The 24,712-nt window shown below is 35.1% G+C and overlaps 3 protein-coding genes across 4 annotated transcripts; 2 read left to right on the top strand and 1 right to left on the bottom strand.

Annotated features, from left to right (window-relative positions):
• Positions 1 to 994: 994 nt before the first annotated feature.
• Positions 995 to 10,263, top strand: LOC142978028 (uncharacterized). Its single transcript, XM_076122253.1, has 8 exons — positions 995 to 1,014; positions 1,995 to 2,089; positions 6,608 to 6,743; positions 7,062 to 7,201; positions 7,604 to 7,664; positions 8,287 to 8,398; positions 8,853 to 8,948; positions 10,106 to 10,263. Exons 2-8 carry the CDS (start codon positions 2,014 to 2,016, stop codon positions 10,163 to 10,165), a joined length of 681 nt encoding a protein of 226 aa, XP_075978368.1. The 5' UTR covers positions 995 to 1,014; positions 1,995 to 2,013; the 3' UTR covers positions 10,166 to 10,263.
• A 4,457-nt stretch (positions 10,264 to 14,720) lies between these two features.
• Positions 14,721 to 19,205, top strand: LOC142978037 (uncharacterized). Of its 2 annotated transcripts, none has more exons than XM_076122262.1 (8): positions 14,721 to 14,763; positions 16,111 to 16,224; positions 16,439 to 16,595; positions 17,432 to 17,574; positions 17,842 to 17,902; positions 18,218 to 18,338; positions 18,611 to 18,709; positions 18,992 to 19,205. In XM_076122262.1, the coding sequence occupies exons 2-8, from the start codon at positions 16,119 to 16,121 to the stop codon at positions 19,079 to 19,081; spliced, it is 777 nt and encodes a 258-aa protein (XP_075978377.1). In that variant the 5' UTR covers positions 14,721 to 14,763; positions 16,111 to 16,118; the 3' UTR covers positions 19,082 to 19,205. The 2 variants fall into 2 exon arrangements, with proteins under 2 accessions (XP_075978377.1, XP_075978387.1); XM_076122272.1 differs by lacking the exon at positions 14,721 to 14,763 and adding an exon at positions 15,432 to 15,452.
• Positions 19,206 to 19,841: 636 nt separating this feature from the next.
• On the bottom strand, positions 19,842 to 24,272 carry LOC142978046 (uncharacterized). The gene is made up of 8 exons (XM_076122285.1): positions 24,143 to 24,272; positions 23,790 to 23,862; positions 23,348 to 23,480; positions 22,837 to 22,976; positions 22,468 to 22,528; positions 20,991 to 21,096; positions 20,400 to 20,495; positions 19,842 to 19,958 (listed from the first exon to the last, which is right to left on the bottom strand). The coding sequence occupies exons 2-8, from the start codon at positions 23,851 to 23,853 to the stop codon at positions 19,896 to 19,898; spliced, it is 663 nt and encodes a 220-aa protein (XP_075978400.1). The 5' UTR covers positions 23,854 to 23,862; positions 24,143 to 24,272; the 3' UTR covers positions 19,842 to 19,895.
• Positions 24,273 to 24,712: the final 440 nt, after the last annotated feature.

A 24,712-nucleotide genomic window follows, 5' to 3' on the forward strand; every position in this document is an offset into this window, starting at 1 on the left:
CAGCTATCACACCTTAACGTGCCTATTACGTAGTTAAATCATATCATCCGTACTTGTTATTGTGGAATTAAGCCGTGTCTGAATCTATTATGACGTAAAAAAGATAAAATATTGCTTCTAACGATATTTATCCTATAATCACCATCATTTTGTTAGAAGTTATTAGATTCAAGATTAAAAGTTATCATATGACATGTGAAATAGATAATAGTTAATGAGTAGGTAATAATTAAAAGGATGGTGTAGATTCTCAAATAGAATTGAGTCTTGTTCGTGAATTTTCTCTCAACTTTATTCAACAGTCTTTCTGGCGTTGTGGTTAAGGTCGCCACTGCTACTTTTGCGTCAGAAGGTCTTGGGTTCAATTCCCATAAATCTATACTAATATTATCTATACTAATATTATAAAGCTGAAGAGTTTGTTTGTTTGTTTGAACGCGCTAATCTCAGGAATTACGGGTCCGATTTGAAAAAATATTTCAGTGCTAGATAGCCTATTTATCGAGGAAGGTTATAGGCTATATATCATCACGCTACGACCAATAGGAACGACCAATAAGTACCAGTAATTTTTTTTACAAAAACAGGGAAAAATTTTACTCATTCTCTCTTATGTGACGCAAGCGAAGTTGCGCGGGTCAGCTAGTATTGAATATTTGTGTAAGTTCAAAAATGTAATGCAGTACCGTCTCCTTCGTTCTAACTACGGGACTTTCTTCCAAAAAGTTTCGCTACCGATAATAGTAGTGGATTCTTCGTAAATCTATATGGGTCTTAAACTGGGAATGTCAATGACACAATGATAAGAAAACCTTTAAAAAAGCCCTTGAAAACAAAATAATATTTTTCTTAACACTATAGATAAAAAAAACATGCGTAAAATACAGTATATTATTGTATTGATATTAATCTAAGATATATGCGTATATTAATTAGTAAGATAATATTAATCGATTGGTATAAATATGAATAATTTGTGATCACGTCATGTTATTTTCAAGTTTACATTATAAGGTAAGGTCGTTGATTCAAATCAAATTATTCTCATTTAAAGTTGAATTATATCGAAAATTTATAGTGTCTTAAAGTGATTCAAAATCGAGGTACAAGTGAAAGGTTTTAATAAGTGATTTTACTATTAAGCTGCCGTTTACATAACTTTTGTAATACTTAGGCTTTCTTTCCGTACATTCAATCGGTCGTGTACGTCGTGTCGGTTACGTATTAGATTTGCTTCACACATATTCGGTTCGGCATTAATCAGCCTAGCCGGGTGGTACAAATGTGTAGATGGCGATCTGCACAAGCAGAACAAGCGAGTCGAGTCGGTTTTGTTGTTACATAAATATTGCCGAACCGAAAGTGCCGAACCGAATATGAGCATAAAAAGCCTTTCATAGGAAAATCTCCTGCGCGCGTCAGACTCAATGTGCTGTGTTCTATAGAATATTGGGTATATTCGTATGTTCTTCCAACGTACGCGATCGACATCAGAGTCGTTGAAAGGGAAGCCTAAACTTGTAGAAGAAAAGTGTTCAATTTGTCAGATATTGAATTTTGTAACTAGCCATAGGTTTTTCTTTAGTTGTTAGTAGTCTACAGATGTCAAAAGCTTTTAAAAGTACAACATTTTGATATAGTTGAATCTTGTTGTTAAAATATGGACACAAAACTGTCACTTACTTATAATGCCACACTATTACGCGTTATTCCAATTTGAGAGATAATTTAATTTTCAACTACTGTTCCTGGTTTCAATACTGCTGAATAAGTATTAGTTAACTTACTAGGTGGAAATTAAAAAGAAGTCTTTAAATTTGTCACTTTATCTATCGGGTAGGATATCCGACACTTAACCATAAGCTTTGAACCTGCGTTTTCAATCACAAAATAACAATATATACAATAAAAGCATAATCATTAATCAAGAGATTGATCATAAATAGACGATCAAATTGATCGCAGATTAAATTAACGTGAGCGTGACTTTGCAGGTAATCAATCAATATCACGATGAAATACTTCATTGCCTTCGCTCTTCTCATCGCTGGCATCAGTGCTTCAGTTGTACCACAAACTGAAGAGACTAGTAAGTTATATTTATTTATTAGGTCAGGGAAAAAGTCTTCTCGCATTATAGTATGTATAAAATCTTTTCTCTACACAAAAAAACCCGATATTTCGGTACCTCAAAGGCTCACTAAAAGAAACCTAATGAACCGTGTACTCATTTGTGATTCTCGAAGCCAAAGAGATTTTATTACAAGTTCATACATACTATAATGCGAAAAGACTTTTTCTCCGAATAACTAATATTTCATACCTAAAGCAGTGATAGTAGAGTGGTATAAATTGGACCTCCCACGCTAGTAGTTGCAGGTTCGAACCTGAGACAACACACCAATGACTTTTTGAAGTTATGTGTGTTAAAACATCGTGAGGAAACCGTGCATTCCTAAAATATGCTTCATACATTTATTGAGGGCATGCAGTCCCCAATCCGCACTTGGCCAGCGTGGGTCATTAATAGTTTTTTTTATTGTTTTTTCAACCCATTACTGTCCAATTGCAGAGCAAGGGGAGGGGAGGGGCTAGGCCTTGATTCCACCACGCTGACCAAGTGCGGGTTGGGGACTTTGCATGCTCTCAATAGATGTATTAAATAAATTTAGACATGCATGGCTTCCTCTCGATGTTTTCCTTCACCGTTAGAGCAAGTGATAATTAATGGGTTACATTTATTTATTTTAGTACAACAGTAGTGATGTCATGTATGTGTTTTATATGAAACTAGCTGACCCGACTTCAAACGTTGTTTTTCCATGTAAATTAAAAAATATATATTGTCACTTAGGGGTATCAAAAATAGATGTTGGCCGATTCTCAGACCTACTCAATATGCTCACAAAATTTCATGAGAATCGGTCAAGCCGTTTCGGAGGAGTATGGCAGCGAAAACTGGGACGCGAGAATTTGTTTTTTTTTTGTGATTCTAAACCATTCTCAGATCCCCTTGAACACACACAAAAAATTTCATCAAAATCGATCCAGTCGTTTAAGAGAAGTTCTGTGACATACACACTTACAGAAGAATTATATATGTCGTCGTCGTCGTCGTTGCGGGTTCATAATTGATAATATGATGATGTGACGGAGGGATGTGGGTTCTCTGGGTTTTCTTCCTCCGTCATCATAGGTACTCATTGTGATAAACCTTATTCATCGACTGTGGGCGTCGTGGGTAGTGTCAGATAGATAATAAGTCACACTCGTACATTTGAACACTTTATATTTACAAGTAGGTACAGTAAACAACAGTTACAACGTAATTATTCGTAATACAGAATGCGCGATGGTTCAGTGTCGTCCACGCGCCATTCCCGCCAAAACAGAAGAGAATCACATCTGTCAAATTCGAACAACGCGCGCCACTAACTCCATCGAACGCCACTAGATGGCGTTGGCTTCCTGTATACGACCTCATTCCGACCAAAGAGTCTTTATACTCTTTTCATATTCCGACACGGCCATCCTGCTTGCACACGTCCTCGTGTGATGGTCACTCTGTGAACAAAATATCTCACGACAGAACATTGTCACACTCGGCCACTCCTGACCCAACTCTACAATTACTGGGTCCATCTCATAACTCTACTAAGAGCTTTACTTGGATTTTTAATTAAATCTGAATTTAAGAATAAACACAGGGAAACAGTATTCAAAATAGTTTCATTAACTACAGTCAGCGTGAGTCATGTACCAAAGCCGTTCGAATCCACCTTTAAAACCACTGTACAATAACAATTCTTAGTTGACAGTTATCCCCGAGTAAAGTTTCTAACACCACGGCTCTCCAGCCGACGAGCAATCACATTGCTCACACGTGCATCCCTCTTGGACTACACTACGGTCTCCATAGACCACGACTTTGTCCAAAGTCGAACCTCTCAATACGGTCTCTCAAGACCACGACTTTCTCCAAAGTCGAACCACTTTGTACGGTCTCTCAAGACCACGACTTTCTCCAAAGTCGAACCACTCAATACGGTCTCTCTAGACCACGACCTCCGTCAGTGTTAAACGCTAACCGCGCACCCACGGACTACTTGAGTTGCCTCAAGAGATACCGATTTCCACCGGGCTACGAATACGTATTAACAACTGATACGGTCGAACACAATACGGCCGAAAGAAACCTTCACTCGTTTGAGTACCTTCCACCACAAACTCATCAATCTCATTATCATCAAAATCTATATCGACTGGTACATGACCTCTGACCAACATCTATCCACAATCTCAATAATTTCAAAAGGCTCTTTGAACTTGTTGTCTAGTACTTTTCTAATACAACCGCGCATAATTCTATGCTCAACATAATCTTTAGTTCATCTGTGGTCAAACATGTCGTTAAACCGTAATGAAAAACTCAAAATTCGCTCAACATTGAAATGCATTTCTACTATCATTATGACTGACCAAATTAACACGTTAGACTCTCGTTTGATAGAATTCAGTGGCTGTCATTACCAAAACATAGACTACACAATTATTTTGTAAGTAATTATCGTTCAAAACAGAGGATAAATTTCAAAAGGATCGACCTCTTAATAACCACACAACATAAAATATGTTCTGTACTGAACACTCGTCTAACATCTTTGACCAATACCAGTCATTGCAACAACTTTAAAACTCTAACCAGTACATTTTAATGCATATCTTTGGTTTACTATTGAGCATTCAGCCACGGAACCATAAGTAAAACGTAATGATTCACCTTTATGGTCATATGTACTCGATGGTGGTTGCACGACTCATATGCGCACATAATGCGCCGCTCGCTCGGCTCCCCGTCGTCACCCGGCTTGCCGCCGCCGCCGCGCCGCTACCACCGTCGCTCGTTGCGCTTCCCGTCGTCACCCCGCCGCCGCCTTCGCCGTCGCCGCCGCTACCACCGCTAGCGTTGCTACCGCCGTCACCGTGGCCGTCGCCACAGCCGCCGCCGCAGCCGCCAGCGCAGCCGCCACTGCAGCCGCCAGCGCAGCCGCCACTGCAGCCGCCAGCGCAGCCGCCACTGCAGCCGCCAGCGCAGCCGCCACTGCAGCCGCCAGCGCAGCCGCCAGCGCAGCCGCCACCGCAGCCGCCAACACAGCCGCCAGCGCAGCCGCCAGCGCAGCCGCCAGTCCAGCCGACACCGCATCCGCAGCCACCGACGACGCCCCAGCCGCCACCGACGCCGCCGCCGTCGCCGACGCCGCTGCCGCTGCCGTCGCTGCAGCCGCCGCGCCGCGCCGCTCGTTCACATTTGTAGCACATCACGGCTGCTGGTTGTTGCGGTGCTTGATCCCTCAATGATGTAGATGGTCTAGCTCGCATGTCCATAGGTTGAATTCTTCATATTATTCACGTTTCTTGCATCTCCGCGTCAATCATAGGCAGATCTTCATTTGTTTTTGAGGTTATTGTTGTTTTCCTTCATATTGTAGCTCAAACATAGCTCGCCATATGTCCGTCTCTTCACTTTTACTATCTGACACTGATCCCACTTCTGATGTCGTCGTCGTCGTCGTTGCGGGTTCATAATTGATAATATGATGATGTGACGGAGGGATATGGGTTCTCTGGGTTTTCTTCCTCCGTCATCATAGGTACTCATTGTGATAAACCTTATTCATCGACTGTGGGCGTCGTGGGTAGTGTCAGATAGATAATAAGTCACACTCGTACATTTGAACACTTTATATTTACAAGTAGGTACAGTAAACAACAGTTACAACGTAATTATTCGTAATACAGAATGCGCGATGGTTCAGTGTCGTCCACGCGCCATTCCCGCCAAAACAGAAGAGAATCACATCTGTCAAATTCGAACAACGCGCGCCACTAACTCCATCGAACGCCACTAGATGGCGTTGGCTTCCTGTATACGACCTCATTCCGACCAAAGAGTCTTTATACTCTTTTCATATTCCGACATATATATAAAAGATAAACAAGTCCTTTAATTCTTGCGGATGAAGTCATCGTTTTAATAGATTAAGATTACGATGGGGATTATTGATTGCTATAATTATTGGTCAAGGTGGAATGACATATAGTATATATATCATTGTCATTGAGTATAACGTAACATCGATTAGTTGAAGAAGTTCATGGTTTTTGTACGTGTTGTAATTTATGTAGATAAGAACAGAGTTACCTGTATGGTAATATATGTATATAATGGCATTTAATTGTGTTTTGTTTTGAAATAACTTAAAATCTTTCATTTATGTAAATATGAAAATAAGGTTGAAAAAGCTATGGATGAAACAGAAAAGTTTATAATTTTTAACCTTAATAAAAATAACATAGACTTACTTTTTTGCCCAGTTTTTTATATCGTTCAGAAATAAGACATTAAATTATTTCTCAATAAAATTTAATTAATTATTAATTAAATTTATGTATTTTTTACTCTCGTGTAAAATATTTACAACTGATAATGAATTCGAATCAATTTTATTCAATTCAAGAGCGAGATGAGCTTCACACATTTAGCTTAAAAAATACAAAATTAAGTAATAATGCAATGTATTAATAATTAATTAATAAATTTTCACAGGTGTATCATCCGAACGTATCGTGACCGGTCAGATCATCGCCGCGATCAATGACCTCTCTCAGTCTATCGCAGATGCTGGTCTGGACCCCCTTAACATTAAGAGAGAAGCTGTATCATATGCTCTTCCTGTGCCTGTGTAAGTAACATAAATATTTCTGTTTATCAATACTTCAATACTAATATTATAAAGCTGAAGAGTTTGTTTGTTTGAACGCGCTAATCGCAGGAACTACTGGTCCGATTCGAAAAATTATTTCAGTGTTAGATAGCCCATTTATTGAGGAAGGCTATAGGCTATATATCATTACCCTACGACCAATAGGAGCAGAGTACCAGTAAAAAATGTTACAAAAACGGGTAAAATAATTATGACCCATTCTCTCTTACGTGACGCAAGCGAAGTTGCTTGTCAGCTAGTCTTGGATAAAATTTAAAGTGTAAATTTTTCTTGCAGAATCTTCAACGCAGCTGCTTTTGTAGAAGAAATCCTTTGCTTCGGTCTTAGTGATATTCGTATCAATCGCATGAGCTACAACGCACTCACTTTCCGTCTGTACTTCGATCTTGAGCTGCCCCGCATCCATCTGTCTGCAGGTATGTACGATTATACAGTAACTAGCTATTACTTTAAAAAATATATAATTTGTTTGGGAGTTACGAAGAAATCGTCACAACTACAGAAATGATTACAGTTTTACATTTAATTTTAAAGCAGTATTTAAAAATCTTTAATCCAAAAATAAGTCTGCTACTTTTCCTGATCATTCTCAAAGACAAATAGAACGTCACATTTATTTATTAAAAAAAATGTTTTATCAAATGTTTTAATAGAACATATTATTATAATTGTACATGTCGCATAAAAAAGTGTCCAATTTATATTTATAATATATGTATTTTCAATTCATATGTTTATCGATTTTTATTCAGATGCTGAAATGAAGCCATAAGAATTACAGGTTGGTTCTGATCTAAATGCTCGTTTATTATTTTCAGGCACTGCTTTCGGCCAAGCCACGTTATTCGACAACAAATTCGAAGCTGAAGTTTCTGGCGGGTAAGCACATATATCTATCAACTATTGGTATATTTATTGTAGGTATTATAATAATCTACAAATACAAAATAATTAGTTTTGATTTCAAATCTCTGCGTATAAGATTAAATAGTTGGGTATGTTGTTTTGCTGTAAAAGATTAGATAAGTAGCAAAAATATTTGTGGCGTAAATACTGATATTAGATTATACCTAACTTCCTTATTTTTATATTACCTTTGTAATAGAGTTGTGAGGTAGGTTCCCATTCAAAACTAAAGTTACGATCGCTCAATAGGAAATCTAGTGTGGTTGTGCTATGTTCACAGTTTGTACCTAAGTTTATAAAAGATCTAGAGGCACAAGAGTAATTTTATGCCGATTTTTTAAATCTTCATTTAAGTATTAGGGCTTTTAACTTTATGAACTTAAATCAGCCGCATAATAACAAAACAATATTCTCTACACAGTTACAGTTATCTTCTTAAAACTATGAAACATAAAAGCATAAACACATGTAGGTAGCTGAATTTGATGATAAAATAGATAATTTCCTGTGCCAAGGTTAGAAAGTATCTGCATACCTACCTTCTTTATTATACACATTTTTTCTAGTTCACTAACATTATCTTCTTCTTCTGCAGTTTCGATATCAACAGAATCCGCGTGATCGGTACAGTTCACGTGAGAGTCCTGCCTATCTCTGGTATCTCTATCCGTAGCATCAGTATCAACTTCACTGTTGGATCTGTCTACGTAAGTACTCGGTTTTTCATCACTCTGTTGCGAGTGTCCTTGTCTCATAAGAAGACTGTTTTAGCTATCAGATAATTTTAATGAAGAATTTTTAAAACCTTTTTACTTTCCTTTGCCTTTTATTCTATCTCCTTTTCAAGCTAGTGATAGGTTCAGTAATAGTAATATAAGTTTTAATATTTGACCAAAATTAATAATTGATTAATTGATTAAGATAGCCCTTAAGAGTTTGCAATAGAGGATGAGGAGTACGTCCCTATGCTGCAGTTATTCTAATGTATAAGCTCTAATTTGATAAATTCAAAACCTGAGAGATTTTTACGGTGGCGAAGCAATTTTTAAATTTATTACTAAATTACCGACCCACTATTCTAACAAGATTTCTAAACAAATTCGTGCATTCATCGACGAATTTTCAGCAATTTATTAATAATGTTTTTATTTCTATTTACAGTCTTACCTCAAGGTATCGCTCTTGGGCCAGGATATCTCAGACCCCATCAACACATTGTTGGCTGACACTATCCCAGACACTCTTAAGGCTTTCAAGGTAAGTTATCACATTTTAATATATAACGACGAAGAAAACCCATTTACAGTATTAGAATGAGTGACGTCAGCATCGCTGGCGTCACCCATCCCACTTTTATTTGCAGACATTACTTAATTATAACTATTCTCCTAATCGACACTTTTAGTAATTATACAATCAAAAACTTACAGTCTCAGAATTCTCAGACAGCACAGACAGCACAGGTCCTCACATGTCATGTCCTCGTTACCGCTAAGAATGAATTGCAACATGGCGTGCTTCATAAGCGGAACACGTATAATTAAAAATGTTTTAAAATACAACAACGTGTTAAAACCATAAACTTTTTACATCAAAAATTCTAATCTAATTAATTAGTAATTTTAAAGCCTTTACATTAATTTTTTGCATTTAATTTATTAATTATTATCCAAATCGGGGCGTCAATTGAATAAGGGCGTCAATTGAATAAAGACCTCAATGGTAATAAAATCCGTTTCAATGTTGTTTTAGCTAGATATCATTAAAGGTTGATAAAAACACATCGATTGATGCTAATAAATCCTAATATTAATTAACAATATTGTTTAGGTAATAAATCTTTGCACTTAAAACAAATAACAATTTGTTTGTATTTGATGGGTACAATCCAACCATCAAATACTTTCATTTTAAAGTTACAAAATCAAATAAATGAATAATAATATTTAGGCAAGACACCAAAAGCTTATATTGATGTTCAGTTTGATTTGATAAATACGAATTATTTAATTAGTTATTCTTTGCGAATAATTAGTCAACACGATGCGTCGACATATATGAATATAAGTATAATACGAATTGAAGATCATGATTCCTCTTGAAATAAAAAAAAATCATGACCACCGTTGATTAAGATTAAGTTTGTGTTGAACGAATTTGTAAAATTTAATAAAAAAAACCTGTTTATGGTGTTTTCTAGTTTGATAAAATAATTTCTAATACACACTTTCTTAAAAAAGTTACAAGTGTTGTGTTTGTGATCTCTCATATTGTGGTCAAATGGGCTCGCCAGTACGGCTACTAATGGGTCCAGTTGATCAAAGATTGCTAGAAGTGGGACGCGGATGCTTAAACCAGTTCGCTGTTACGTGATTTTAATTTAATACTTAATTATATATTTTTTTATATTTCAGTCTGACATCGACAAACTTCTCGAGCTTGTTTTGTTCGACATCATCGACGCCAACCTGTAAGAAACCACTGAATATAATACCTATTTAAGAAGAATTATTTAATGTCGTAATAAAAGGAAACAAGAAAATGTCATTATAATAAACGACTGTTGTTTGTACTTTGAATTTTATTTACATTACCTAGAAAAGTATGTGTACTTGTGTGTGTTCCTAATTCATTAGAATATTTTTTTTTATTAAGAATTAATTCATAGCGAGTAAAAAATGTATATAAATACATATATAGTATACGGTTACCTTAGGTAACCGTATATAACCGATTTGTTAACAACAAATACACAATTATCTTACAAGTTAACCTAGACTAAGTACTGTTTAATTAGTAATTGTTAAGAATGCTGTTGAGAAATGTGACTTTTGCCAACAGGTTTTACAATTTCATAAAGAGGACAAATAATATCTTATTGCATGTCTTGATGCACGGTTGTAAAAAAATTGGGTACCCATGTTAATAATATTTTCGGAATAATACAAATATGCTCAGTTTTGTTACCGTAAGTTACTATCAATCATACCATATAACGAATTTTAACATTACGGGTCTCTTACATGTCGACGCTTGTAAGGCAATCCTTACTAAGCGACACTGAGTAAACTTTACAGGAGAGTGATATAAAGTTAATTATTTTTTTAAAAAATTCATTAAAATTCTCTTACTCATTCGATTAAAATGATGTTAACACTCGAAGAATTCATTTTTTCATAGCTATTTCATATGTCAAAATCAGACACCAGACTCTTTTATAAACACCGGTTTATGTCGGTTAGATACAATTTACCTGATTTAAAAAACAAGTAAAATTATCTAAATAATAACTGAAGAACATCTATAACTTGTAAAAATAGATAAAGTTAATTGATTTAGATATTTGAAACAAGAAAATTGATCTAAACAGATCTGGTAGTTGAAAATAAACCAAGTAAATTTACCTAAGCATTATTTAATTACATTTGTGATTATGGAAATTGTATCTTAGTTATTAAGATTACCCCAAACCTCTTTTCGTAACTGACATAAAATAATAAAAACAGGTATAGTTATGCATTGTATTATGCACGAAAATAAATGAAATTAATTATTATTGAATCAAAGTCTTTATTGAAAATTAAAAAAAATAATAGGCTCCGTAGTGCCGACCATACAAAACTAAAGAGAATCTTGAATATGACAACATTCAGTCTGAGATCAATATTGAGATCAATTTTTTTTAAATTATAAATTGCACCACCATCTGATTCTTCATCAGTCACTTTATAAAAACACAAAAATCACAATTGTTAGTATAGCAATTATGTACCTATAAACTATTCATAGACAACAAATCAATTAACATCCTTAAAAAAGAAACAATAATATTAACCAATAAAGATGACCAAGTCGATTTATTTGTTTTAATCGTCAAATATTTTTAATATTGGCATGATAATCACTTAATAACTTAAGACAGAAAGTCCTTTAAGTAGATGCTAAATAGATTAATCGACTTGGTATTACATAGATCTCACAACTTTTTACGGCAGCGAGACTTGAGGATTTTTACAGGATGTTTTTGATGGCATCTCACTTCTTTTTGTAAAGCGAACATAAGTATGGAAAGACGTTTTTTTTTCATAATTCAACATATTTTCCAATGGGAATGTTGTTCAGTTTCATGGGCTAAACACCCTTATTAAGTTATGCCTCCTATAGTAGGGACCTATATACATACACCTATTATTTTCTATTATACTACAATACAATACATAATTATTAATTCATTAACTGCAAATGTAACCTTGTAATCCTATACATTTATATGGGATTACAAAGTTATTCCTGCAGTTAATGTATTTGGAAAACTGGACTGAAATTAGAAAATATTGAAGTTTTCCCATGATTAAAACACAAAACCCTTTTTGTATTCTAAATTAGAGGCTTCTATGTCTGATAGAAGTACCTTAGACTTTTGATGATCGGTGAGTCAGTAAGTGACAAAATTCAAAACTTTAACAAGTTGTCATTCTTAAACTACTGGTTCAAATTGACTGAAATTTTAAATATACTGTGTCTATATAATGACTGATAAGTTGCTAAAAATTCTGGCTTCTTGTTTTATCCACAACGAAATTACAGGGGGGTCGAAAATGGCCTGAATTGCTTCGAGAAAAGATGGTTCGGCCGTGCCGTTTTTTTTTGCTCGACTTGCGGGGGCACTGCCTTGCCCCCAGATAAAAAATGGGTAATAAGTGTGTTTAGATCATAACTCAATCGTCTTCGACACTGTGGAACTTTTCTTGTTATGCCTGCATTCACCAACGCCATCTCGACTATGGATGAACTACGTCGTTTCCGCTCGCAACTCATTGTAACTAAAATGAACATAAAACCGATTTAAAATTAGCACTTTGAACAAGTCAATAGGTAACGGTCATTATCGTATCTCTTCCCGCGAACCAAAACAATAACTAGGTAATGTACCTATCATGTTTCATTGGTAAAAATAATTTAGAATCACAAAGATCGAAATAATTTGTTTTAAAATAGTTACTACCTTTGCGTATACTGGTTGAATAGGTACTTACCACGACTTCGCTAAATGCGCGCCAAAATGTGTAAGTTCTCTCTTAGCGACGGCCGGCGCCTGGCTGAGAGCCCGTATAGGCGACTCATTTCAAGTATCGCGCATGCCTACGCGACGGTTTTTAAACTCATGTAGTTCCTTAGCGGCGAGAAATATAATTTTGCGTACAGGTAAATCTATCTAACCACCATTTTTATCTATTATGCAAAACAAGTAATACTCAATAACCGACATATTTTTCCATTACAAAAATCAAGTAATACTATCTAATCGACAACATAAATAATAAACGTTTTTAAATAAAAATGTATAAGCTCTAATATATTTCCACTCTATTACAGGTGAATTGATACAACTGACACTGGCATAAAATATATTAACAAGAGAAAATACATTACCGCTTAGATTACAATTGACTATTATAAGTAAAATCTACTAAGTAGTTTTAAAGGAAAAAATCATAACAAGTAAAAATACGTAAATACAAATAAATGTAATAATCAATACATGGAAAATCAACTAAATTCATATCCCTAATAGTTCGAATGTCGTAACTGACGGATATTCTTAAAATGACTTTTTTTTGGTCGCTTAGTAAACGCAAAATGTAGATTTCAACAAAATCATGGCATATCGAAGCGACAGTAAAAAGCGTCGTAGAGCTATAACGCCTAGACTAAACGACGCAGAAAAATCTTGCGGTTCGAATGGTATATTTAAGTCATTTTACGGATTTATGTCGCTTAGTAAAGATTGCCTTTCAAGCGTCGATGTGGATATGAGATGCCCTTTCTTTTAAGGTATTATTACTTAAGTATTATTTTGAACTTAACTTTCAAGAACTGTGGAGAAATGGTATTTGTTCACGGCACTTACTAGTTCCTACTATCATTAAGAGATGGCGCTTTGCTAACTTTACTTTAAAACAAGATAAAGTTAATAAAAAATATTTTGTTACATAACCTGACTAGCAAATCCGGCCTACTTAAAAACTATGTAGTACTTATATTAATACTCCAATTTTCTGATAACACATGTGAGTAGCACTTAAGAAAACAATTAAACAATAATATTTACCTACTGATAACTATTTCATTGATACTTTGTGTTTGATAGTAGAATAGTAAAGTAAATGTAGTTTGATGTGCCTATTTTTCAAGCTGAGCTGGACAAAATCTTCGTTGGGCAAGTCTTGTAGAAAGTAAATGGAAGTTTCGGGCTCTTAAAGTAGTGAGTTTAATAGCTTTCTGAGTTGATTTCTTATTGAAGACAAATCTCACACTAGGAACTAAACATGTATAATCATCAACCACGAATACAAAGCCAAACCAGCGTTGAGGCAACATAAATATTTGTTCAAATCTCGACTCCGCGATTTACATAAATCAGGCAGGTTTATAACACAAAATATATTTTTTTTTGGGTCATATGCCAACATTTATGATAGTCGTTAAATAACATTTAAAAAGGGCTAGCGCCTTCTGAATAGACTTAGCAAGAAACTCACAGCCACAAAAAGTAAGTAAGCATATTAAGGATCTCGTGAGTATACTTAGTATAGCATACAAGAAGAGAGGATATAGTGCTCTAAAAATGATTTTTAGATATAGCAGAAATTAGCGGTAACGCTTGTTACACACATTTGGTCTGGCGTTAATCAAAGCCGGGCGGCAAAAGCCTAATATGTGTAGATGAACCCGATCGGCACTAACTGAACAAATGAGTTGAGTCAGTTTTACTGTTAGACAAATTGCCGAAACGAACGTGCCGAACCGAATATGTGAGTAGTAAGCCATAAAGCACTTTTATAGCACGCAAAAATTATGATTACATTTTCTTAAGCCATTTCTTAAGCCCACGGTGTTATCACGAGTTCAACACTAAAATAATTGAACAACAGAATAAACATCAATATCGTAAGTAATCGGATTGTATTGATAATTATAATCTATATCTTATGTGTCAATAATTAATAACTATTTATCAAAAGACAAGGAGATTTTGTCAACATTTCAGTTCGTTAAACGCAGTGGCAAGGTGAGTTTTTAAATTGTTTTTTCTCATACTAACTTCAACTCGTGTCTTTGTTCACGTTAATGGTTTTCTGGAGTGAAAAGCAACCTCACTGTTAAACATGGTTACAGATTATCTGTGTACCAAATTTCATCAAAATCTGGGCAGTAGTTTTTGCGAAACAGTAACAAACATTCATGCATACCTTCTTCTTCACAAACTTTCGCATTTATAATGTATACATTATATAAAATTCTTTTACTCTGAAAATCATTTCCTGCGGACGAAGTCGCATGCAAAAGCAAGTTTTATAAATAGTATTTATCTGTACTATAAGTTAAAATGAAAACAAAATATTATATAGATTTACAGTGACATTATTTTCTTCTATAATTTAGTATAATATTATTAAATTGAATCAATATGCTCTTTCTTTCTATTGTAATTATTCCGGAAGTAGATCAAAGGAATACTATTAAAATATTATTATAAATTATTATTGTGTTATAATAATGAAGCAAACAATTGAACGCCTTCTTGTCGGGTAAATTGATCATAGTGTAATTAAATCTGTAGTGGAACGGACATGTTTAAGAATAAATAAAAAGGAAATATAATACTAACTTGTGCAGTTACTTTGATTTCAGTTTAAAATTAAACAGAAAACATCAGCATTACTAGTGGTTATATAAACGTAACAATTTATTGATCAAGTGTGTTTCTTTCTAGAATTATATAAGTGCATATTATTATTCAATGTTTGCTACTATAAGTAGTATACAAAAGCATGATATTTGTTCAGATTAAAAGTGTTTACATCTCTGTTTTGTATTAGAAGTATATGCATCATGATGTCTCGGGTTCAAATCCCAGGTCATGGCAAAAACTTATTGCTGTATTGAAAAAAAAAATACAATTTCTTGCCGACCGGTATCACTAACTTTCTATTATTGACTATTACAAGTATATAAGAAAATTATTTTTTATGTGTGGTAACAACCATTTAGGAGGAAGGCATATTTTACTTAGAGCGTCATATAAAATAACATAACTCGTCATAAATTCTAGTAGCACTTCGGAGTACAGGTATACAGACTGCCTATATAAATGAACTAGCTGACCCGCGCAACTTCGCTTGCGTCACATAAGAGAAAATTTTACCCGTTTTTGTAACACTTTTTACTTTTACTCTGCTCCTATAGGTCGTAGCGTGATGATATATAGCCTAAAGCCTTCCTCGATAAATGGGCTATCTAACATTTAAAGAATTTTTCAAATCGGACCGGTAGTTTCTGAGATTAGCGCGTTCAAACAAACAAACAAACTCTTCAGCTTTATGATATTAGTATAGATAACTGTCTATATTTTCAGTTTCAAATATGCAGTGGTCTCCAGTTTTGCTGTTTGGTCTGTCCATTTTCGGACTAGTCCTCTCATATCCCTCTGACATTACGTTCTTCACTGGTAAAGAAATCTTGGAAGGAGGTAAGTTTTGTATCATACATTTTCTTTTTTGAATACAGATCCAAAATTTACTATTTCACAATTCTGTTTGTTCATGAACATTTATGTGTCCTTTTCGTATTCGAAACATACAAACAAAATCGATATAAAAATACAATGTATGAATGATATGAGCAACATTTTCAATAAATCGTCTGGAAAAGTTGTAGGCAAAATTATATTATGGTATTTTCAGATGCTGCAATGAAAAATGCACTAATAGAACAGCAGTTAAAAGGTTTGCTAGAAGAGTTTAGAGAGACAATGCTGACTGGTTCAAGCACCCTACCAGTATTGGACCCCCTGTACATACACCATGTTGAAGTCGATGAAACCATTATATCTGTGCCTGAGTAAGTTGAACTCTATACAGAAATACTTCTAATATACCCCATGGGGCGGACAGCCAACTTATAAATTGCTTTGTCTTTTCTTTTTTGCAAAAAATATTAATTGCTTCTATGGTTTGGATTGTAGTGTATATGACTGCTGATCGTGAGGTTTCGAGTTTGAGTCCAAGGTGCTAATGTCCTTCTTAATAATAATAATAATGTCCTCCTAGCCGATACACGGCTACGGCGGTCAGTTTCATTGAAACTGGCCATCTGTGCAGGACTTTGTTTATAGTGTCCAAGTGTGTGCACAATACACAAGTACACTCTCTATTCCATCACTCTTATAGTTTGGTGGGACGGATAACCGACACGATCAGTGAGAGGTCAGGCGCAGGACCGACGGCTTTACGTGCTCTCCGAGGCACGGAGGTCTTCAACCTCAACTTCCCAACTCCGGGCAATCTCTAAGAAATTTTTAACAGAAAATCTCAGAAAAGACTTTTTTTGGCCCGACCCAGGATTCGAACCCGAGACCTCTCGCACCGCTGTCGCATATACTACCGACCGCGCCACAGAGGCAGTTGAGTCAATTTCATTGTTTAAAACGTCAGACCTGTGTAATAAGGGACGAGTCTGTAGCTATATTATGCAGCTTGAGCCATTAGCAGTGCATGTTATCAAACCTCGTAACTTTGGTATAGTCTAATAGAAACTCAAAAAGTCCAATAACTTCTCGAGCCGAGAATCGAATCCAAGACCTCGAGATCGAGTCCAATACTCTACGCAAACAGAATTTGAACATTTATCAAGTAAATACAAGCGATTCTACTAAAATATGACTTCAATTTGTTTAGCCTAAGGGTGGTGATAGGCGATGCTAAGTTACACAAACTGAGTACGTTCGTGGTTGAAGAGTTGACAGTGAGAAGACCGATACTGTCGCTGAACTACCGCGTCCAACTGGATGTGCACATTCCAGTCCTGCATTTAGATGCTGGTTAGTATAACCTTTAGATATTATATCATACAAATATACATTCTACCTTGATTTGCTTAATGTTTGGATTTGCATTGGTCTTTAGTGCTATTCTCTATACAGTCCGTATAGTCGACTGTCAAGAGTTTACTTATTTTAATTGAACAAAAAAAATAGTTTTTATGGCACCCGCTAAGGGCTTAGGTTTTTATGCAAAATTTTTAATAGCCAGCTTATTTTCTATACAAATTTTGGATATTTCTTAACGTAATGACCATTTATTTGCAGGATACTACGATCTAGCAGCTTCTATGGATGGCATCAACATTTTCGGTGCTGGAGACGCAAGGTAAACAAATTTATTGAACGAAACCAGTAAAATTAAAGAGGTCAATAATAATACGGGTTTCTGTAAACCAATAGTAAAATTGCACAAGCTAGAAGGACTTTGACATGACGCGACTGTTATTTTTATTGATAACAAACAGGATCTATTCTTAACGCATCTTCTGAAGAATGGAAATGCTCAGCTCAAGGCCACTCATCTATAGAATCATATTACAAACATGTTGTCACATTCATTTTTATACATCTTGTCATATTGGATTGCTGGTAACAAATACTATGTACCTCCGTTATATGTAATTTCTGTTTTTCTTTACAGAATCTTCTTATTCGAGCCAAGAATATCTGGTCACGTGCTCGCAAGACCTGTCCTGGGCCTGGGCACGCTGCACGTACGATTGCAAGAGTGTGAAATTAAGTTAGGACTTCGAGGTTTTGAGGTGAGCATATTTATTAATTTCGTTGTACGAGGCAGTCTGTAACACATAAGTCTCCTAGTCAGTTCGACATTTTTACAATCATATTTTAGCAGCTTCAGGCAATATCGAATAAATGTGTAACTAAAACCTTATCATCAACCTCTGAATCAGTGAAAACTGATTGAAAATATGCTAAGTAATTTTTGAGGTTATTGATATACGACACATATGTATGTGCAGTGAAGGTTTTTGTTTAATGATGTGTACTTACGTCATATTTTTTGTATTTTCAGTCCCACATCAACGGATTATTAGGAGGTGATGCAACTCTGGATGCTTTCGTCAATACATTCTTAGGTTTCTTCGTACCCGATCTGGTCAAAATGTACGAGGTAAGACCTAAATTTTAATTTATTATTAAAAAACGATAGCTTTTGCGTTTGTTTAGTGAGATGAGTGACTTGTATACTTCAAGAACGAGAGATTGTTTTAAACGTGCCTACCATACTGGGCAATAATTTACATTATTCTAATGGCTGTCAGTAGCTAGCCCCTGTAAGCCAAAACGTGTGTTGCTGACTTGCTGCCATTAGGCATACCAAGGTTTTCACAATACTTAGTCTTCTTCACGATGAAGAATTTTATACTGTAATATTTATTATTTTTATTTTCAGGTCGAAATAAGCGAAATGATCAGCGCTTTAGTGCTACAATATGGTAACGAAATTCTGGCTGACCTCAACCTCATAGACATTATTGGTTAAGACTACTTCTATTGTTAAATAGAATCACATAATATACTGTTACACGAAAATATTATTCAGAATGTAAGAGTGAACTTGTAAATACGTTATGAAATTTGAAAATACATGTTACTTTTTATCGTTACCAATTGTGTTTTTATACTTTCTGTACTGCAACTGTAGACCTCAGACTCGGCTGCAAACGATAACTCTATACTCGCTCGAATATTACAATTTGTTTGATTCATATAGTTGTTTAACATATATCCATTTAACTGCACGTTTGGCGCAGTGCAGTGGTTTGAGTGGTCACCTCGCCGCAATAACCGGAGCGCCGCGTGTGACGGGTTCAAATCCCACCCGGGACAAATATTTGTGTGATGAGCACGAGTGTATGTTCTGACCCTGGATGTTAATTTATCTGTTTGTATTTAGAAGTATATAAGTATGTTTATCAGTTGTCTGATTACCATAGTGCAAGCTCTGCTTAGTTTGGAACGAGATGACCGTGTGTGAGTCGTCCCACAATATTTTTTTTTCTTTATTTGGGGAATGTGAGATCAATAGCTAGATTCTCTACTACTATCGACTACCTACAACCGGCTTGTCATCGAGAAATTTTGTATGGAAATCTGATCAGCGCCTCTAACGGGCGATGTAGAAACTATTTTGACAGTACATTCTGAGTGTCAAATTTTCGATACTCGATACCGAATATAAAGAATCGCGCTACAGTTAAAGTTTAGTAAAGTATTTTGTAATCGAAAGTAAAATAACATAATGCAATTTAAATATATTTAATAAATATTATATTTATAATCCATTGCTATAAAATTTACAGGATGTTTTCGTTGATTACGTCCAACAAGACGATTGAAATTAGCTCATCGATGTCCCTCTGAAAAAAAAAAAACAAAGTATGTTAGGTTCAGTGGCTAGATTTTGTACTATTATCGAGTACCGGCAGCCGGCTTGTCATCGAGAAATTATTTATGAAAATCTGATCAGCGCCTATAATGGGCGTCTTAGGAACTATTTTGGTAGTACATTCTAAATTTCAACTTTCGATTCTCAACAGTACAGAATAAACCGACTGTACAGAATCGCGCTGCTAGTGAGATATCTTAAAAGCATCTGTATTTTGTAAAGCAAGTCTTAAGTAATAGAACTATCACTAATTGTTTTTTGAAGTTAAATTTGTTATCGACTACTGTATTTCAAATAAGGAGCACAATTAACGGGACAAACACATATTTAGAGCCTCTATAGTAATTAGATCGTTACAATACCTCGATAAAACACATGTTTTAGTCAATTCAATTAAAATAATTAACTTTACCTTGAAATCGGTATGTGTCTTCTGGACAGTCTCGCCAAGGAATTTGTTCAGTTGCGCAGAGAGGTCATAGCCCAGCAGCCTCAATCTCAGGTTGGACTGCAAATAGAAAGACATAGTTATTTCTAATCTAATATAAACAAAATTTCTTGGTAGAGAAGGTTTTTCAGATTAATTTTATAAAAACGTGACGATTGCAGAAGATTTACGGAAGTGTTTAGAACACACACACTCTAACGCACGTTCTTAGGAGCGTACATGATTACGCGCGGGAAAGCAGCGCGCTCTTCCATCGCGATTATTTGCGGCGCGTGGTCTTTCCTTTCCCCTAACACGCGCGCTCTTTCACGCGCGATTTTAGTTTCATGCGCGATAGAGTGTGGGTGTAAAGGGGCCTAATGACAATGTCAATCCTATGGTAGCTTTTGCTAGATGCCTTAATCTATAACATGGATGTAAACAATCATTTTACTACATCCGATAATGGCTCAGCCATGACACCATAAGGTTTAAAAACTAAATTAATACAAACGGCCACATTCAGAAATTTACTCTGTCTACAGAAAGTCAAGTGACTTGTAAATAAACACTTACGTTGATGCCTAGCAGAGAAGAGTCAGTGTCGACATTACGAATAGTGATGCCACCGAAGATGCCAACACGGATCACCAGTCTGACACGGAGACCACGAATGTCAACGCTGTAAGAAAAAAAAACATTTAATAAATCTCAATACCAGATATTATATTTCCTTTTTGCAATAGAAGTTCGGTAGCGCGATTTTCTATGGTCGATTGTATAGACAAGCGAGCGATTTTAATTTAAAACTCTATCTATCTAATCAGCCTGTTTCCACCCACTGTTGAGTATAGGCCTCCCCCTCAGTACGCCACTTTATACGGTCTTGCGCCAGTCTCATCCATCGCAGCCCTACACAATACACTATCAAGGATGTCGTCCGACGATCTAGTTGGGGGCCTTTCTTGAGACCTCAAAATTACTCGAAGAAAATGTTTATTGCTGAATACGTTATTAACTTTGTAGTAAGATTTTATATCACTGACGATTTTCGACAGCCTCTTTCGAAAAATTGGATTTTCGAAAAAGATTGTATGAAAATCTGATCAGCGCCTCTAGCGGAAACTGTATGGACTATTTTCAGTTAATTTCCACGATCGATCTGGAAAGTGGTAGGAAATCACACTCTTGTAATATAATGCAGACAGTGCAGTATAATGACGATTATTTTTCACCTAAAGAACGTAATTTGTTATCAAATCTTACACTCGTATAGGTATATTATATATTCTCAGTAAAATAACAAAAGGGATTATTTGGTGATTATTCTTATTAAAAATCAAATCTACTTTCAATTATCGTTGATAATTTGCCAATATCTTATCTAAGGGAATTATAAAAAATATATTAGTGCTTGAGATTTTTAAATCAGTGAGTGTTGATAAAAATTTTCAAACGACAATATATTGTAAAAATACCACGACATTGTTTTTGAGATAAAGACTAGCCTTGAATTTAAATTGACGCTATTTGTTTAGGTGTTTCATTATTCTATGTGTCTATACAGTCCCTGAAATACTTTTCATACAATAAAATTAAAATAAAAATAATATTGCGAAAATATGTCTGTCTGTTAGGTATTTTTACAGCAAATCAAGAAAGCCGGGATAAGATGTTAATTGAAAACTACCCTCTCCAAAGCATGGAAAATTTCAGCTCAAATACCACAAAACGGTCACTCATCTATAGAGTGACAGTATCAGTGGGGGCTTAGCTCTTTCTATCATTTACCGATAGGCGTGAGGAACTGGCTATGGGCGTCCATAAGATATGACTAGCCTAGCTTTTATTTCAAATATGTTAAAGTTGGCAAGCATTCTCACAGGATACAGCTGAATACCAGTGTTTTACATCGAGCAACTGCCTATCGGACTTCCTCCACCCAGTTACCTGGGTTATAACACCTTATAATATGAGTACCGGAATTCTGATCCACGTTGCTAAATACACCCGATACTGAATATTTACGTATTGTATTTAATAGTATTCTTACCTGCCAGATCCTTCAGCAGAGAGTTTGTTGTCGAAGACCACGGCTTCACCGGCAGCCGAGCCTGAAATAATTAAGAATAACATTCTTAGATAACATCCAATGACATGTGAGACTCGTGAGTACAGAGACGAATTGCATTGAAATGAATTGTGAGGAAGGCTGATATATAATTGAGTGGTCATTTATATATAAAATGTTTTGAAGGTGGTTTGAACGTTGGATACGCCTGGGTATCGGGGTTTTATGGAGATTAACATGAAAAATTATATTTTTAACTGCCTTGTTTGTGAAGCTCCTTTCTTGCTTTTGAATTATCGAAAGTATTTTTAATAAAAGATAAAGATGAATAAGTAAAAGTTTTTTACTTACCAATAGAGAAATGGATGTGTGGCAGTTCAAGGTCAAGAGTGAGACGGAAGTTTAAGGTATCGTAGTTGATGTGGTTGATGACGATGTTGCTGAGACCGGTGCAAAGGAGTTCGTCCACAAAACCGGCAGCGTTGAAGATCCTGGTGAAGAAAACGGTGCATATTGTAAGGGATTAGAAGAAATCCTGTTTAAAGTAGGAGTAAAAGAGATTGATAATGCTTAATAACCTGTTGTGAATGTTGAAATTTTTTTTTTTACAATTTAGTTGTTAAGAGGAAAAAGCAATATTAAACAGGTTATACGAATACATATCCACGTAATGCTTAGACCACACAATTCATCAGGACAAAACATTCATGAAACCACCACAACAGTGTGTACGAGTAAGTATAATTTGGCCATATAAGAGGTATTCTAATGGTTAAATCTACGAAATTAAATCTGGATGTCAGCATCTTATTAATTTATAATTTAGAAACTATGGGTTAGGATTGTATGAGGTAATTCTTACACAGGAACAGGCAGTGCGTATTCAGCAGCCTCTCTCTTAATATGAAGAGGGTCTAGACCGGCGTCCTTGATATCCTGGATCACATCCTCAATAGCAGAAATGATTTGATCAGTGATGAGGAAACGCTCAGCCACTGGAAAAAACAAAGTTTTATAGCATTTATAATAAAAATATCTGATGGTTTTTGGACTCCTCCTCCAGTATATTTCCATAGCAAAATGGCGACATCTTAAGTATGTTTGTTATATGTATGTAAGTAAAATATATTAATTTTACGCAGATGCGCTATTACTGAATCATATGGAGATGTAGTCATTGGTGAAAAGTAACTAAGACCTAGGCTTTAGACTCGTAGCATGTTATAGGGTACACTGACAACGTAAATGGGGTAAAGATGGACCTTAAAATGAATGGGAAAATGATAGAAACTTTTTATATTTACCTGGCTCTTGAGGTAAAGCACTGATGCTAGCTACGAGGAGAGTGAACGCTACGACGAATTTCATCTTGACAATCTGCTTAAACAAAGTTTAAATATAATTGTTGTTATTATTTAAGAAGAAAGGATGTTTTATTTTTATTATCATTTTGATATTCTACTGGGGTATAAAATCCGATTGAGAACAATTTTCTGCAATGCAAATTATTGTGATAGGACTCCAAATTGGATTTTAAATCTATAATACCATGTCACCAACATGGAACTTTATTTATCGCAAATATCCCTCAAAATTATCACTTTCACCATCTCTCATAAAGGTTTTTTATCTCAAAAATAATATCAATCCTACTTACCTTTTAAAATATCCTCCACCAAAGATACGGTTGCCCCCAAAGTCGCGTATATATACTGATTTTAATTAAAATTCTTAAATCCCTAATCTTCGGCAGGTGACGTTGTTATCGTGACATTATTATCTTTAAGATATATTAATTAATACAGATTGGTTATTAACACATGTTTTTATTCCAGATTGATACCATTATCTAATACTTTATAGTGAAAATTTAATTCATGATTGCCTATAATTTGACGTGCTTTAGATTTTTCTTAATCTACAAGTTAATCCCTGCAAATTCGATTTAAAATTCCAGATTAAAAGTAGTGTAAGTATACGGGGATAATTTACTTATAATATAATTTAAAAGAATGTGTTAGATTAGAAGCTAAAGGCTTTTACTACCTCTATCAACAGACTATCAACAATCGAAAAGTATAATAAATAAATTTATGTGAAAAACTGAACTGAGAGCAGAAACAGTGAGAACAAATTTTAACCCAAAATCTATTCGTTGCAAAATATACTGAGACTATCTAATAGTCATTTATTCACAAAATGAATAATATCTGAATATATCTGACTA

This window comes from Anticarsia gemmatalis, chromosome 2 (genome assembly GCF_050436995.1).
Source record: "Anticarsia gemmatalis isolate Benzon Research Colony breed Stoneville strain chromosome 2, ilAntGemm2 primary, whole genome shotgun sequence".
Lineage (NCBI taxonomy): Eukaryota > Metazoa > Arthropoda > Insecta > Lepidoptera > Erebidae > Anticarsia > Anticarsia gemmatalis.